The 11,588-nt window shown below is 35.3% G+C and overlaps 1 protein-coding gene across 1 annotated transcript; it reads left to right on the top strand.

Annotated features, from left to right (window-relative positions):
- The first annotated feature begins 5,203 nt into the window (after nt 1–5,203).
- LOC143612715 (GTPase LSG1-1-like) lies at nt 5,204–11,017 on the top strand. The gene is made up of 7 exons (XM_077086632.1): nt 5,204–5,430; nt 6,730–6,831; nt 6,919–7,005; nt 7,649–7,742; nt 7,862–7,918; nt 9,153–9,232; nt 9,616–11,017. The coding sequence occupies exons 1-7, from the start codon at nt 5,204–5,206 to the stop codon at nt 10,733–10,735; spliced, it is 1,767 nt and encodes a 588-aa protein (XP_076942747.1). The 3' UTR covers nt 10,736–11,017.
- Nucleotides 11,018–11,588: the final 571 nt, after the last annotated feature.

Raw genomic sequence — 11,588 nt, 5'->3', positions numbered from 1 at the left:
TGAACTGCAGTTTTCGTCCTTGTGGTTTGTCCAAATCTGCAGTTTTAGTCCAATAGTTTTAAGTTTGCAATTTTCTTCCTTGTGGTTTCATTTCACTTGCAATTAAACTCGAATTCCCTAATCTCGTTAAGTTTGGTTGTTAAACTCATCAGTGTGCCCTTCACGTGAGGGGCAATTTTGTTCCTTCTTTTTTTCCTTTTTCCCCAAATACACCTCAGCCCCTCACGTGAGGGGGTTGCGAATTAGGGCTGAGGTTTATTTGGAGAGAAAAAAGACAAAATTGATAGTCACATGAGGGGCACGCAAATGGGTTAATGACAAGACTTAACAAGGTTAATTGCAAGTAACATGAAAACATAAGAAAGAAAATTGCAAATTTGAAACTACTGGACTAAAACTGCAGATTTTGGCAAACCAGAGGAACGAAAACCGCAGTTTACTTAAATAAGTATTACAATAAAGAAAGAGTGAAAAGACATGTCTACCCCTAACTTAACGATAAAATTTAACAGGGTTAGTGATTTGGATGTAATTGGCAAGAACTAGGAAACGTGGAGGGTCCATATACAAAAAATAAACTTTTTAGATTAAATTCGCATTATTTGTCAAACCACAAGAACTAAAATGGCACTTTACTCAAGTTAATATAATGAGACGAATGTTTGTGAAAGTTTGTTATCGTAGATATCTTAGGGGTTGTTTGTTTAGCACTTAATGGTACCATTCAAATGTGAAAATCTGAATCGCTCAGATTTAGAGCGTTTGGTTGGTTTAAAAAAAATCCTTCGAATGAAATATGAAACATCTTAATCGCTCAGTTACAAAAAGAGTCTGAATGAGAATATAAACAATAATAGCCCTAACCTAATACACGCTTCTTCTTTATCTGTTATCCCTCACCACCCTCAACCTTCCAATCAGCCTACCTTCTTCCGATCCGGTGCTGCTGTAGTGCTGATTGCCAATCAATCAGTCTTTCTCATCTATTATCCCTCCGAACCCTTAACCAGATAATTGTTTTCTTCAATAGCAATTCGAGATTTTTATTTTTGAAATTGATGAACCATTCAATCCTTTTTCTCCCATCTGCTAAGCATGTATAATGTTCGTGTGTTTGTATTATAACATGAATTAATTAGATTTATAAGATTAGTCATAATTGTTAGAGATTAGGGTTTCAATTAGGGGTTTTCTTTGAGTTATTTTTTAGGGTTTCGGGTTATTGGGAAGATGTTCATGAAGTGGCTATTGAATAATGCGATAATCTTGAGATATGAAGAATATATCATGAATGTAAATGCCTTTTGAAAATCATGACCAAACCGGAGCGGTGATGGCTGCCAAACTAACACGTAAAACAACCTAAAAACAAATCCAAAGTCGTGAACTAACCCGTTTAATTACCAAACAAACCTGGAAACCTAAGTAATATTATAACATCTTTTTACAACCCAAAACATATTATTTTGATAAGTTATAACCTGGCCAAAACTGTTTTATATGAATCATCGCTTTCAAAATAGAATTAGAACTCAAACGGGCCAAAACCGGGGCTGTACTCGCAAGAGAAGCTCTAAATACGTTCAGCCCTGAATATGTTTTTAAAATCTATAAAATCTATGTTTTTAATATGTCATTACTAAGGGCATAAAAAATTAACTTATATATGTTATTTTTTTTCTTTTGAATTGTTCAAAGAAATGGCACAAAAAAGAACTATGACTACTTGGAAACCAGAGAGTGTTGACAAAACATTTCTTGAAACATGTGTTCATGAAATAACACTCCATGGACTTTAAGGAGGTAGCCTTAAATCAACATCATGGAAGAATGTAGCAGAGAAACTGAAAATAGAACACAAATTCATTGTCGATCAAAAACAAATGAAGAACAGGTATGATTATCTAAAGGCAAAATTTCAAGCTTGGTCAAAGCTAAAAAACAAAACCGGCAATGTTTATAATCCCGTAACAAACATTTTTAACTTGTCCGCGGAAGAATGGAAAATTGAGATTAAGGTATTTCTTTTGTCTAAAAAGTTATTATTATTATAATATTTCAATAACATTATAGTATTTTATAATATATTTTTTTCACTCATACCAACAATAAAGTAGAATCTTTGAAAAGTGCGCCACTTCTCTTCCCCGAGCTTTGTGTTCAATTGTTTGAGGGCTCTACTTCAAACGGCTTTGATTGTTGGGGGCCATCTTCTACACTTCTTCATCCTTCTGAGGAAGTTTCTGACCACAATTTAAATAATCTTGAGGATTTCGAATGAACTCAAATGGACCCCCCCCCCCCAACTCAAGTTGTCAGTGAGGAGTTCTCTGGTCGGTCTAAAGGGAAACGTAAAGTTAAGGAAACATTTAATTCAAAGCTAATAGAAGTTGGGGACCATATTACCAAGGTGGAAAAGATGTTGATTGAAGAACACAATCTTTCTAATGACATAGATGCATGCATGGAGAAGTTAGAGACAATGGGATGGGGAGAACTTGATGCCAAATATCAAATGGCGCTTTTGCATTTTGGTGAAAGTGTTGATTTAAGAAAAGTGTGGTTACGACTTCAACCGCCCGTTTGTGAGATATGGGTTAAGAATGCAGGAGCGAAGTATGGATTGTTTTGATTTTATGTGTCATGGATATAATGATGTGGATGTATTTTTGGATCTTATGTTGGGATTTTATTTTTATTTATGGATGTTTTGGATTTTTTTTAGGTTATGTTATGTAGGATTTTGTAATGTTCGGTTTGTAGGATAATCTTGTAATGTTATGTGGATGTTATGTCATGGATTACCCGGATGTTATCTTATTAATATTTTTTTAATGTTGGCAACTATTGTGACAGGTAGCCTATGGACTCAGACAATGAGATTATAGTGTTCATTTTCCTTTGTTGGCATTGGCTAGGATTAGCCTCAAGAAGAATTGAAAGGATAAGAGACCTAAATTCGGCATTAAGAGGTCATGCATATACACAAAAATTGTTGCATGGATCTTCTACCCAATGTTATGAGATGATGTGTCTTTCACATGATGCATATATACTATTGTGCAATCATTTTTAAGCAAAGAAATTGGTTGCAAAGTAGTAGGTCAATATGTTTGGAAGAAAAGGTGGCTATGTTTTTTTATTGTTATAGGACATAATGACGTTTTCGAGTGGTTAAACGAAGGTTTCAACACTTAACGGAAGCGATTCATAGATTTTTTCATGAGGTCCTAACTGCAATGATGAATTTCGCAAGAGAAGTTATTATTCCAACATATTCTAATGCAATCACAAATACCTCAGACCGACATAAAAAGCTAAAACAAATATTTCCTGGGGCAATAGGTGCGTTAGATGGAAGTCTTATACATGCGGTCGTGCCTACTGATCAACAAACTCATTATAATGGAAGAGGAAGAGGTGAATGTTATCAAAACGTGGTAGCAATTTGTGATTTTGATATGATATTCACGTTTGTATGGGCCGGATGGGAGGGCATTGCACATGATTCACGAGTTTTAAAAGAAGTTGCATTTAACCTAAATTCCGGTTTTCCTTTCCCCCCACCAGGTTATTAATCATTTTTCAACTTTTATAATTAAATACATTATATATATATATTCAACCGTATTTGTAAAAAAAATTGATACACATTTACAGACAAATACTACCTTTGCGACGCTGCATACACTAACACTCGTGGATTTATTACTCCTTTCCGCAATACGAGGTACTGGTTAGCTGATTTTCGACGACAACGTGCATTAACTAAGGAAGAAAGATTCAATCATGCTCACACACAACTCAGAAATGTCATTGAGTGCACGTATGGTGTTTTGAAGGCTAGATTCCCAATCCTAAAGAGAATGGCTCCCTTTTCTTTTCCAATACAAAGAGACATAGTGATTGCATGTTTTGCTGTCCATAACTTTATAAGTAAATGCAATATCCATGATCAATTATTTTTGGACTACGATGAGAACACCATCTTTTCTGAAATACAAGGCGAAGAAAGTGATGGCGAGTTGGTTCACGACATAGAATGGGTTCACAAGGCGTTGAGTATATGACTACTTTGCGTGACGAGATAGCTACTCGACTAATTTTAAATTAATAAAATTAAAATGGTAAACAAAGTATTAATTTCTATTTGGATTTTAGTATGTTTCCATGGATTTTGAAGTAATAATGTGCAATTTGAATTTTCTATGATGTTTTGTCTTTTCTTTTTATAATTATTTATCATTCATAGTTTTAAACAAAAAGATGCATTTCATTCAGCATAAAATAGTTCAGAGGGTAAGATAGTCTGTAAAACACAGATCAGATCTAAACGATATCAATTACCGGAATTAGATCTAATACTTTAATGGATCTAGTTCATGATATGCTTACTTAATAGGTTAACGAAGAATTGAGAGAGAGAGTTTTGACAGAGGTTTGTTACTTTAAATCTCAAAAACTTAAATTAACAGGGTATGAACACCCTATATATAGACAATGGATACCAATTCGTTACACATCTCGTAACGAATTGGACCAAGTTCGTTAACTTACAGACTCAAAAAGGAAAACATAACGAATAAGAGATTTGCTATGCCCCATTCGTCAACATTCCATGACGAATGGGAACATACATAACGAAACTACATTCCATTTGTTAAACATCCTTAACGAATGGACATTACATATAACGAACTAGGTAATTCGTTAGACATCCTTAACGAATTAACCATTACATTAACAAACTAACTAATATTATAAAAATATCTTTTCATAATAATAATAATAATAATAAATTACAAACGATAAATACAAAGATTAGAGACGACAAAACCGTGCACTAACATAACATTTTGTATAGTTATTTATAAGTCCAACTAAACAGATATCAACTTGTTCAGATCTTGGTGGTTTAAACACTCTTAACCATTCACACCTTTGACGTCTCTTTTATTAGTTTAGCGCTTGCTAACGAACCAGCCTTTAGAAATCAACTTTAATTTGATTTTGATATACTTTTTAACAAATATAAAACGTATAACATTGAATGAGAACACTATAAAAGGTGGCTAACATCAACCATTTAGGTCTTTTACTTTACTTGTTCCATCTAGGCTGCCGATTGCCTCTTTCAGTTTCACACTCTGCTGCAACCCGTATTAACATAAAACTAATTCAACATATTAATCAATCATCATCAATGGGGAAAAACGATAAATCAGGGTTAGGAAGAGCCCTAGTGAAGCATCACAACCACAAAATCCAAGAATCCAAAGAAAAAGGTCAGGTTTACTATAAACAACACAAGAAGGTTCTTGAATCCGTCACCGACGTTGCCGATATTGACGCCGTTATCCAGCAAGCCGACGAAGCCGTCCGCTTGTTTTCCGTCGACAACCCCGCCGCCGTCAACACGCTTATTGATTTGTATGTTCTTTTGCTTTTCAAACCCTACTTGTGATTTGTTTTTTTACAGTTAATGATGTTATCATTGTAAATTATATGTGGGTTTAGGGTTATAGTCTAAGTCAAATTAACCAATCGGTTTAGTTTTGCTTAATAACCAAAATCAAATTTGAGCTAAAGTTAGTTCTTAGAAATACATGTAATGTATTATCAATACGTGAAATGGTGTTATCAAACATGAAATACATGTGATGGAGGTATAGAAGCTAGAAATATATGAAATTACAAACGGTTTGGTTCAGTTAATTCGGTTTCATTGGTTAATTTCGGTTCGGTTTCATCGGTTTTTTAGTTCAGTTAGGCCATGTGTAGTGGGCGATAAAAGGGGCGAAAAGTGGGGGGTTTTGGGGCGCGAACACCGCCCCCCTAGGCGAATTGCGGGGCGAAATGTGGGGGGGGCGACATATTCTTGTCCGGCGAATTGTTGTAAAGAATATTATTAATTTAATATGTTGTGTGTGTGTTATATATATACATATATATATTATATTACTATTTGTAGCCCCTACACCATTACACCCCAAAAACAAAAACATACCCTTTGCTGACTTGGCGCCACATGGCGCAAAACGCCCCATTTTGTAGCCCCCACATAGCCTTATTGCTTACTCGTGGTAATAATAATAAGTTGTTATTGTTTGGCAAAATTGGTTTAAGATTTCTGGTTATTATAATTATTGTGGGTTTAGTTAACTCAGTTGTATGTCCTTGAAATTAATATAACTGCGATTTATGTAGGCGGTCCAGCTGGACTGTTTATAAGTTTGTAGGATATAATCATGAATATTGTTCAAGTGAAGTTACTCAAGTTTCATTGTTGGTTCATTATTGTGAAATTTTCATAATTGTTTAATTTGAATAACCTAAATGGAGCAATTATGACACTTGGTTACCTTTTAGTGACCTTTTTTCTTCACAATTACCTTACTTCCGGTAAAGCTTGAAAAGAATAATAATCACTAAATACAAACCAATGTTTGTGTTCTTTCCATTTTGGTAATTTAATTATAACATATATATAATAAAATTAATAATGGGAAAATATTGAAACTTGATTTGCCTTTGTTGTTAGTAAAAAGCTCAAGTGACTCTAATAGAACAGTAAAGAAAATTTGTCATTATTAGCTGAATTACTCTGATACTTATATGTCAATTTAAGATATCCACTTCATCATCAGCCTACAATGTGCTTATTGTCATCTTTTTGTTTTTTGGTCTATATTGTGGATGGCCAAATTTATGGTTTCTTTGATCACATAGAGAGTCGGGTTCTAGCACGAGTGAGTTGACTCCTCAAGAAAGAAGAGAAAATCAAAAGAAAGAAGAGGCTTTACATGCTAGCAGTCTTAGTGTTCCACGAAGGTATGCATCTTTTAATACCATTACGTTTTATTTGCATATTTAAGGCTCTAAATTCTTTTTTAAATCTTTTTTGTTTTATTTTTTCAGACCAGAATGGAATGCCAACATGACTGTTGAAGAGCTTGATGCTAATGAAAGACGTGCCTTTTTAGTTTGGCGCCGTAGTCTTGCAAGGTTATATATTTTTTAGAAATTTAAATTTTCCTCATGATAGTTTGGATTAGCATCCATGTTAATAATGTTGCTTACCAACATAAAATATGATGACCCTTGTCACTAGTATTGTAAACGAACTGAACGGACACGAATGGAGCATGTTGGTGTTCAATCGTGTAACTTAAGGTGAACAAACGATCGAACGTGGACATTAAACGAAGTTGGTTTTTGCTCATGTTTGTTCATTATGACTGAACATAGATGTATGCACATAACTGAGCTAAGACTAGTTAAAAGGAAAATTTTTTTGGAACAGCTAGTTAAAAGAAATGTGAAGAACTATTTTGGTTGGACCTAATATAAGTTATTTAAACTAGGCTAAGTTGTAATAGGCCAAAACGTTTTGAGTGCATATGCTAAAAAATGTAAATTAACAAAACATAAACAGACGTAAACTAACAAACTTATATGAACGTAAACAAATGAATATAAACAAATTATAAGGAACTAACTTACGGATTGTTCATGAATGAGGCATGTGTTCATGTTCGTGGGTTGTGAACACATTTTCTTGTTCATGTTTGTTTGCTTTTTAAATTCGCGAACTGTTTGCTAAATGTTTGGTTCATTTACAAGTCTAATTATCCCTCTTGTTTTGCAGGCTCGAGGAGAATGATAATCTTGTTCTTACACCATTTGAGAAGAATCTGGATATATGGAGACAACTTTGGAGGGTTGTTGAACGTAGTGATTTGGTGAGTGTTATCACCGATACTTGCGCCTATATTTTTCTTTTGCTGTTTTTTCTGATATAGTGAATATACATTTTTTATTTGTTTTATTTCAAGCTACTAACTTTTTCTACCTTTTCTAGCTTGTCATGGTTGTTGATGCACGGGATCCACTGTTTTATCGATGTCCTGACCTAGAGGTAATCTTGTTTTTTAAAACCGTATGATTTTGTAGCATATGTATTCATAAGTTATATATTTACTTTCTTTTGTTCAATAACGTTGTGAAGAACACACCAATAACCTATTGAATCATGATGAATATATATACGAATAAAATTAGGTTGTGTTTGTTTTTGATTAAAACATCTGCAGGAGGGGTGATGTCTGCAGGCGCGCAGACATCACCCATGAAGACTGTTTGTTTTTTTTTTAAGATAAGATCTGAAATCAGCTTCTTTTATCTTAAAAAAGAAGCTAAAAATTATTGCTTCACACATCTTCACCCTACCTGCTCTCCTGCTGCCTCCTCTCCAACCATCCAAAAACAACAATAAGCATCCCATAAACTCCGGCCAGATATGATTCACCTCCGTCATCGCCTCCGGCAACTTCATCGTCGCAAAAATCCTCATCACCCCACCGGAAAACTCAGCACTAGCCTCCGGCACTTCAAACGCAATCTTCCCTTCAACAATTGACGAGTAGGAGCTAATATTATACGTCTTCACCGTCATCGATCCGTTGGAACCCTTGAACGCGATAAACGATTGAGCCCCCGCCATTCCGGTCCCGATGGGATTAATCGCCCATGCCACCCATCCATTTCGAATCCGGTGTACAACGGTGAGGAAAACGGGAGAAAGAGTAGGGTCGCCGGAAATACGCCGTTTGAGACGCCGGACACGTCGCCGTCACGGTTGGAGACGGAGGAGACGTCTTCTGGCGACGACGAAGACGTTTGTGGCGGTGGTGATTCGAATAGTAACAATGGAGTTTCTTCTACATCGTCTTCTGGAACTCCTTGTACTTCCCTTTCTTGGTGATATTAATGAATTAATAAATAATTTATTAATTAATGTGTTTGTATTTTCAGTTTATGCAGACAGTGTTAACTTATAAAAACAAACAGTCTTATTTTTTCAGCTTACAGAGCTTCAGACCACATCTTCAGCTGCAGACATAAAAACAGATGAAATCAGCTTACAGACAGTTTATGTCTGCAAAAACAAACAGCACCTTAAACAAGTTGGTTTTAAAAGCAGATTTGTTTCCTGCAAGAAACATGTATTTTAGTGAACGTTCATGTTTTTTCTCTGTTTGAGTCCTAGTTTTCTTTGACAATCATTAGTTCAGAAAGGGTTTTTTAACAAGTATCTTCTAGTGCTATTATGTAATGAGTTGGATTATTAATCGAATGCTTAATAAACACAGGCATATGCTAGAGAGATAGATGAGCATAAAAGGACACTGCTTTTGATTAATAAAGCGGATCTTTTACCATATTCTGTGAGGTTAGTCTTATATAATCGGTTATCTATTTATTTCAATATATCAGTATTTTTTGTTACCAGTTGCAACCGTACTGATAGGATGGTACATTTTATTAAATCTATTTTTTTCATATCAGTATTTACTATCTACTTCTGTGATACTTTTATTCATTTTATAAAATATCATCTTGACACTATACTTTCCTTTTTTGCTAATTTTATATGTCAAATTATTAGATTTACCAAACACTACATCTAATAATACAATCATTACAAATTCAAATTCCATCTTTAATACTGAATTGCTGATTATCTGAATTCTTATCATTGAGTATCTCAAAATCATGTTTAAAACACACATACAAACACCTCCCAAATTAACACATATTTGGCTACAATTGCAGACTGAAATGGGCCGAGTACTTCCAGATGCATGATATTCTGTATCTCTTTTGGTCTGCAAAGGCTGCAACAGCAGAATTAGAAGGAAAAAAATCTGTTTTTTCTTCCCAAGAAACAGTTGACCAGGACACAAAAATATACGGAAGGGATGAGTTACTATCCCGTTTACAATCGGAAGTGGAGGAAATAGTCAATATGAGACCCGATCCACACCGAAAGTCTACAGATTTGGCAACCGAACACCAGAAGTCATCCGATGCGAAAACCGACCATGTAACCGTGGGATTTGTGGGGTACCCTAACGTCGGTAAAAGTTCCACAATTAACGCGTTAGTCGGTGCAAAACGAACAGGTGTGACATCAACTCCAGGGAAGACCAAACATTTCCAAACACTCATAATAACCGAAAAGTTGACTTTATGCGACTGTCCTGGATTAGTATTCCCGTCTTTCACAAGCTCGAGATATGAAATGATTGCTTCCGGGGTTTTACCGATTCACAGAATGACCGAGCATCGAGAGGCCGTCCAAGTGGTCGCTGACCGGGTCCCACGCCACGTCATCGAGGGCGTGTACAACATCAAGCTACCAAAGCCGAAGCCGTATGAGCCTGCAAACCGACCTCCGTTTGCATCCGAGCTTCTCCGGTCGTATTGCGCGTCTCGTGGGTACGTTGCATCGAGTGGGTTACCCGATGAAACAAAAGCTGCCCGTCAAATATTGAAGGATTATATTGACGGGAAGCTGGCTCACTATGAACTGCCTCCGGGCGTGTCAGATGAAGAGGCGGGATTAAGCGATGCAGGCGAGTCTGACTTGAGTGAGGGTGATGATTCAGATTCTTATGACGAAACAGGGGAAGATGCAGGTGGGTCCGAGCCAAGGCTTGATGATGTCATGGATGACCTTAAGTCTTTTGACATGGCTAATGGTTTAGGTTCAGTTAAAGCGGCTCATGGGGCTAGGGAAAAGGTGAGTTCGGGTGCGTCTTATAAGCAGCATAAAAAGACTCAAAGAAAGAAGGATCGAGCGTGGAGGGTCAAAGATGACGGAAGTGATGGGATGGCGGTTGTGAGGGTGTATCAGAAGTCGGCTAATGTTGGACCGGTTATGGCTAAGTAATAAGACTGGATAAAATTGAATTATTTATGTTTTGTATGAATTTATCATGTCATATTGATGCGTTTGATGGATTGTAGCGGTCAGCAACATTCGGTTCGGCTTGTGTTATCTGAGAAATCGACCTGGACCGATGTACCCTTTAATAGTTTGGTTCTCTGTCGGGTTTAGTTGTGTGGAAAATTTGGTTTCGGGTCGGTTTGTCCATGTTGTTGGAGGTGTTCAGACACATGAATATAAGAGTATAAATCATTATTTGGTTTGACTTTTAAGGTCGCTGGTATATTATATGTTGGTTGCGACTTTGTGGTATGTAACGAGTAACGTGTCATTTATAGTTTTACGGTAAATACTATTTAAATGTATAACTGAAGACCAAAGAATTTATTTACCCTGATAAATATTGGTATGTTTTTTCTGAGTCAGAGAAGGATGAATGATAAAAAGATAGTGAAAAAAAGTCTGAAATGGTTTTTTTATTTAACTACAAATGTTTCCTTTACACTATTTTTCCTTAATCTATACTATATATAAAGCATGAGTGAAGGACCTCTTAAATTTTAAAAGGTAAAATCACTAATGCATTATATACAATCACTAATGCATTAGATTTTGAAATTTTGAGGGTAATATAGTAGTTTTGACATGATGTGCAGAATATTTACTTTAGAAAATAGTTACAAAACTAACCCTTCAACTTCAATATAACTTTGTTAATTTGTAAAGTAGTTACACATAAACTCTTTATCTTTACTCATTTAATTGACAATTTCATTTAAATTTTTTATTTCTTTAATATCTTTTAATATATTGTGTTTTAAACAAAAAAGAACTTACTATTGCAATATGCTTATTT

This window comes from Bidens hawaiensis, unplaced genomic scaffold (genome assembly GCF_021521415.1).
Source record: "Bidens hawaiensis isolate Kalapana, Puna unplaced genomic scaffold, B.hawaiensis_p1.1 tig00035428_1, whole genome shotgun sequence".
NCBI classification, from domain to species: Eukaryota; Viridiplantae; Streptophyta; class Magnoliopsida; order Asterales; family Asteraceae; genus Bidens; species Bidens hawaiensis.
Note: the sequence above shows the minus strand (reverse complement) of the source record. Positions and strands in the feature narration are given on the sequence as shown.

Excerpts from the sequence above, each read along its gene's own strand:
- LOC143612715 (XM_077086632.1), top strand. The coding sequence starts at position 5,204 with ATGGGGAAAAACGATAAATCAGGGTTAGGAAGAGCCCTAGTGAAGCAT. Across the intron at positions 7,006-7,648 it reads TGGCGCCGTAGTCTTGCAAG|GCTCGAGGAGAATGATAATC; the intron begins GTTATATATTTT and ends CTTGTTTTGCAG. Across the intron at positions 7,919-9,152 it reads ATCGATGTCCTGACCTAGAG|GCATATGCTAGAGAGATAGA; the intron begins GTAATCTTGTTT and ends TAATAAACACAG.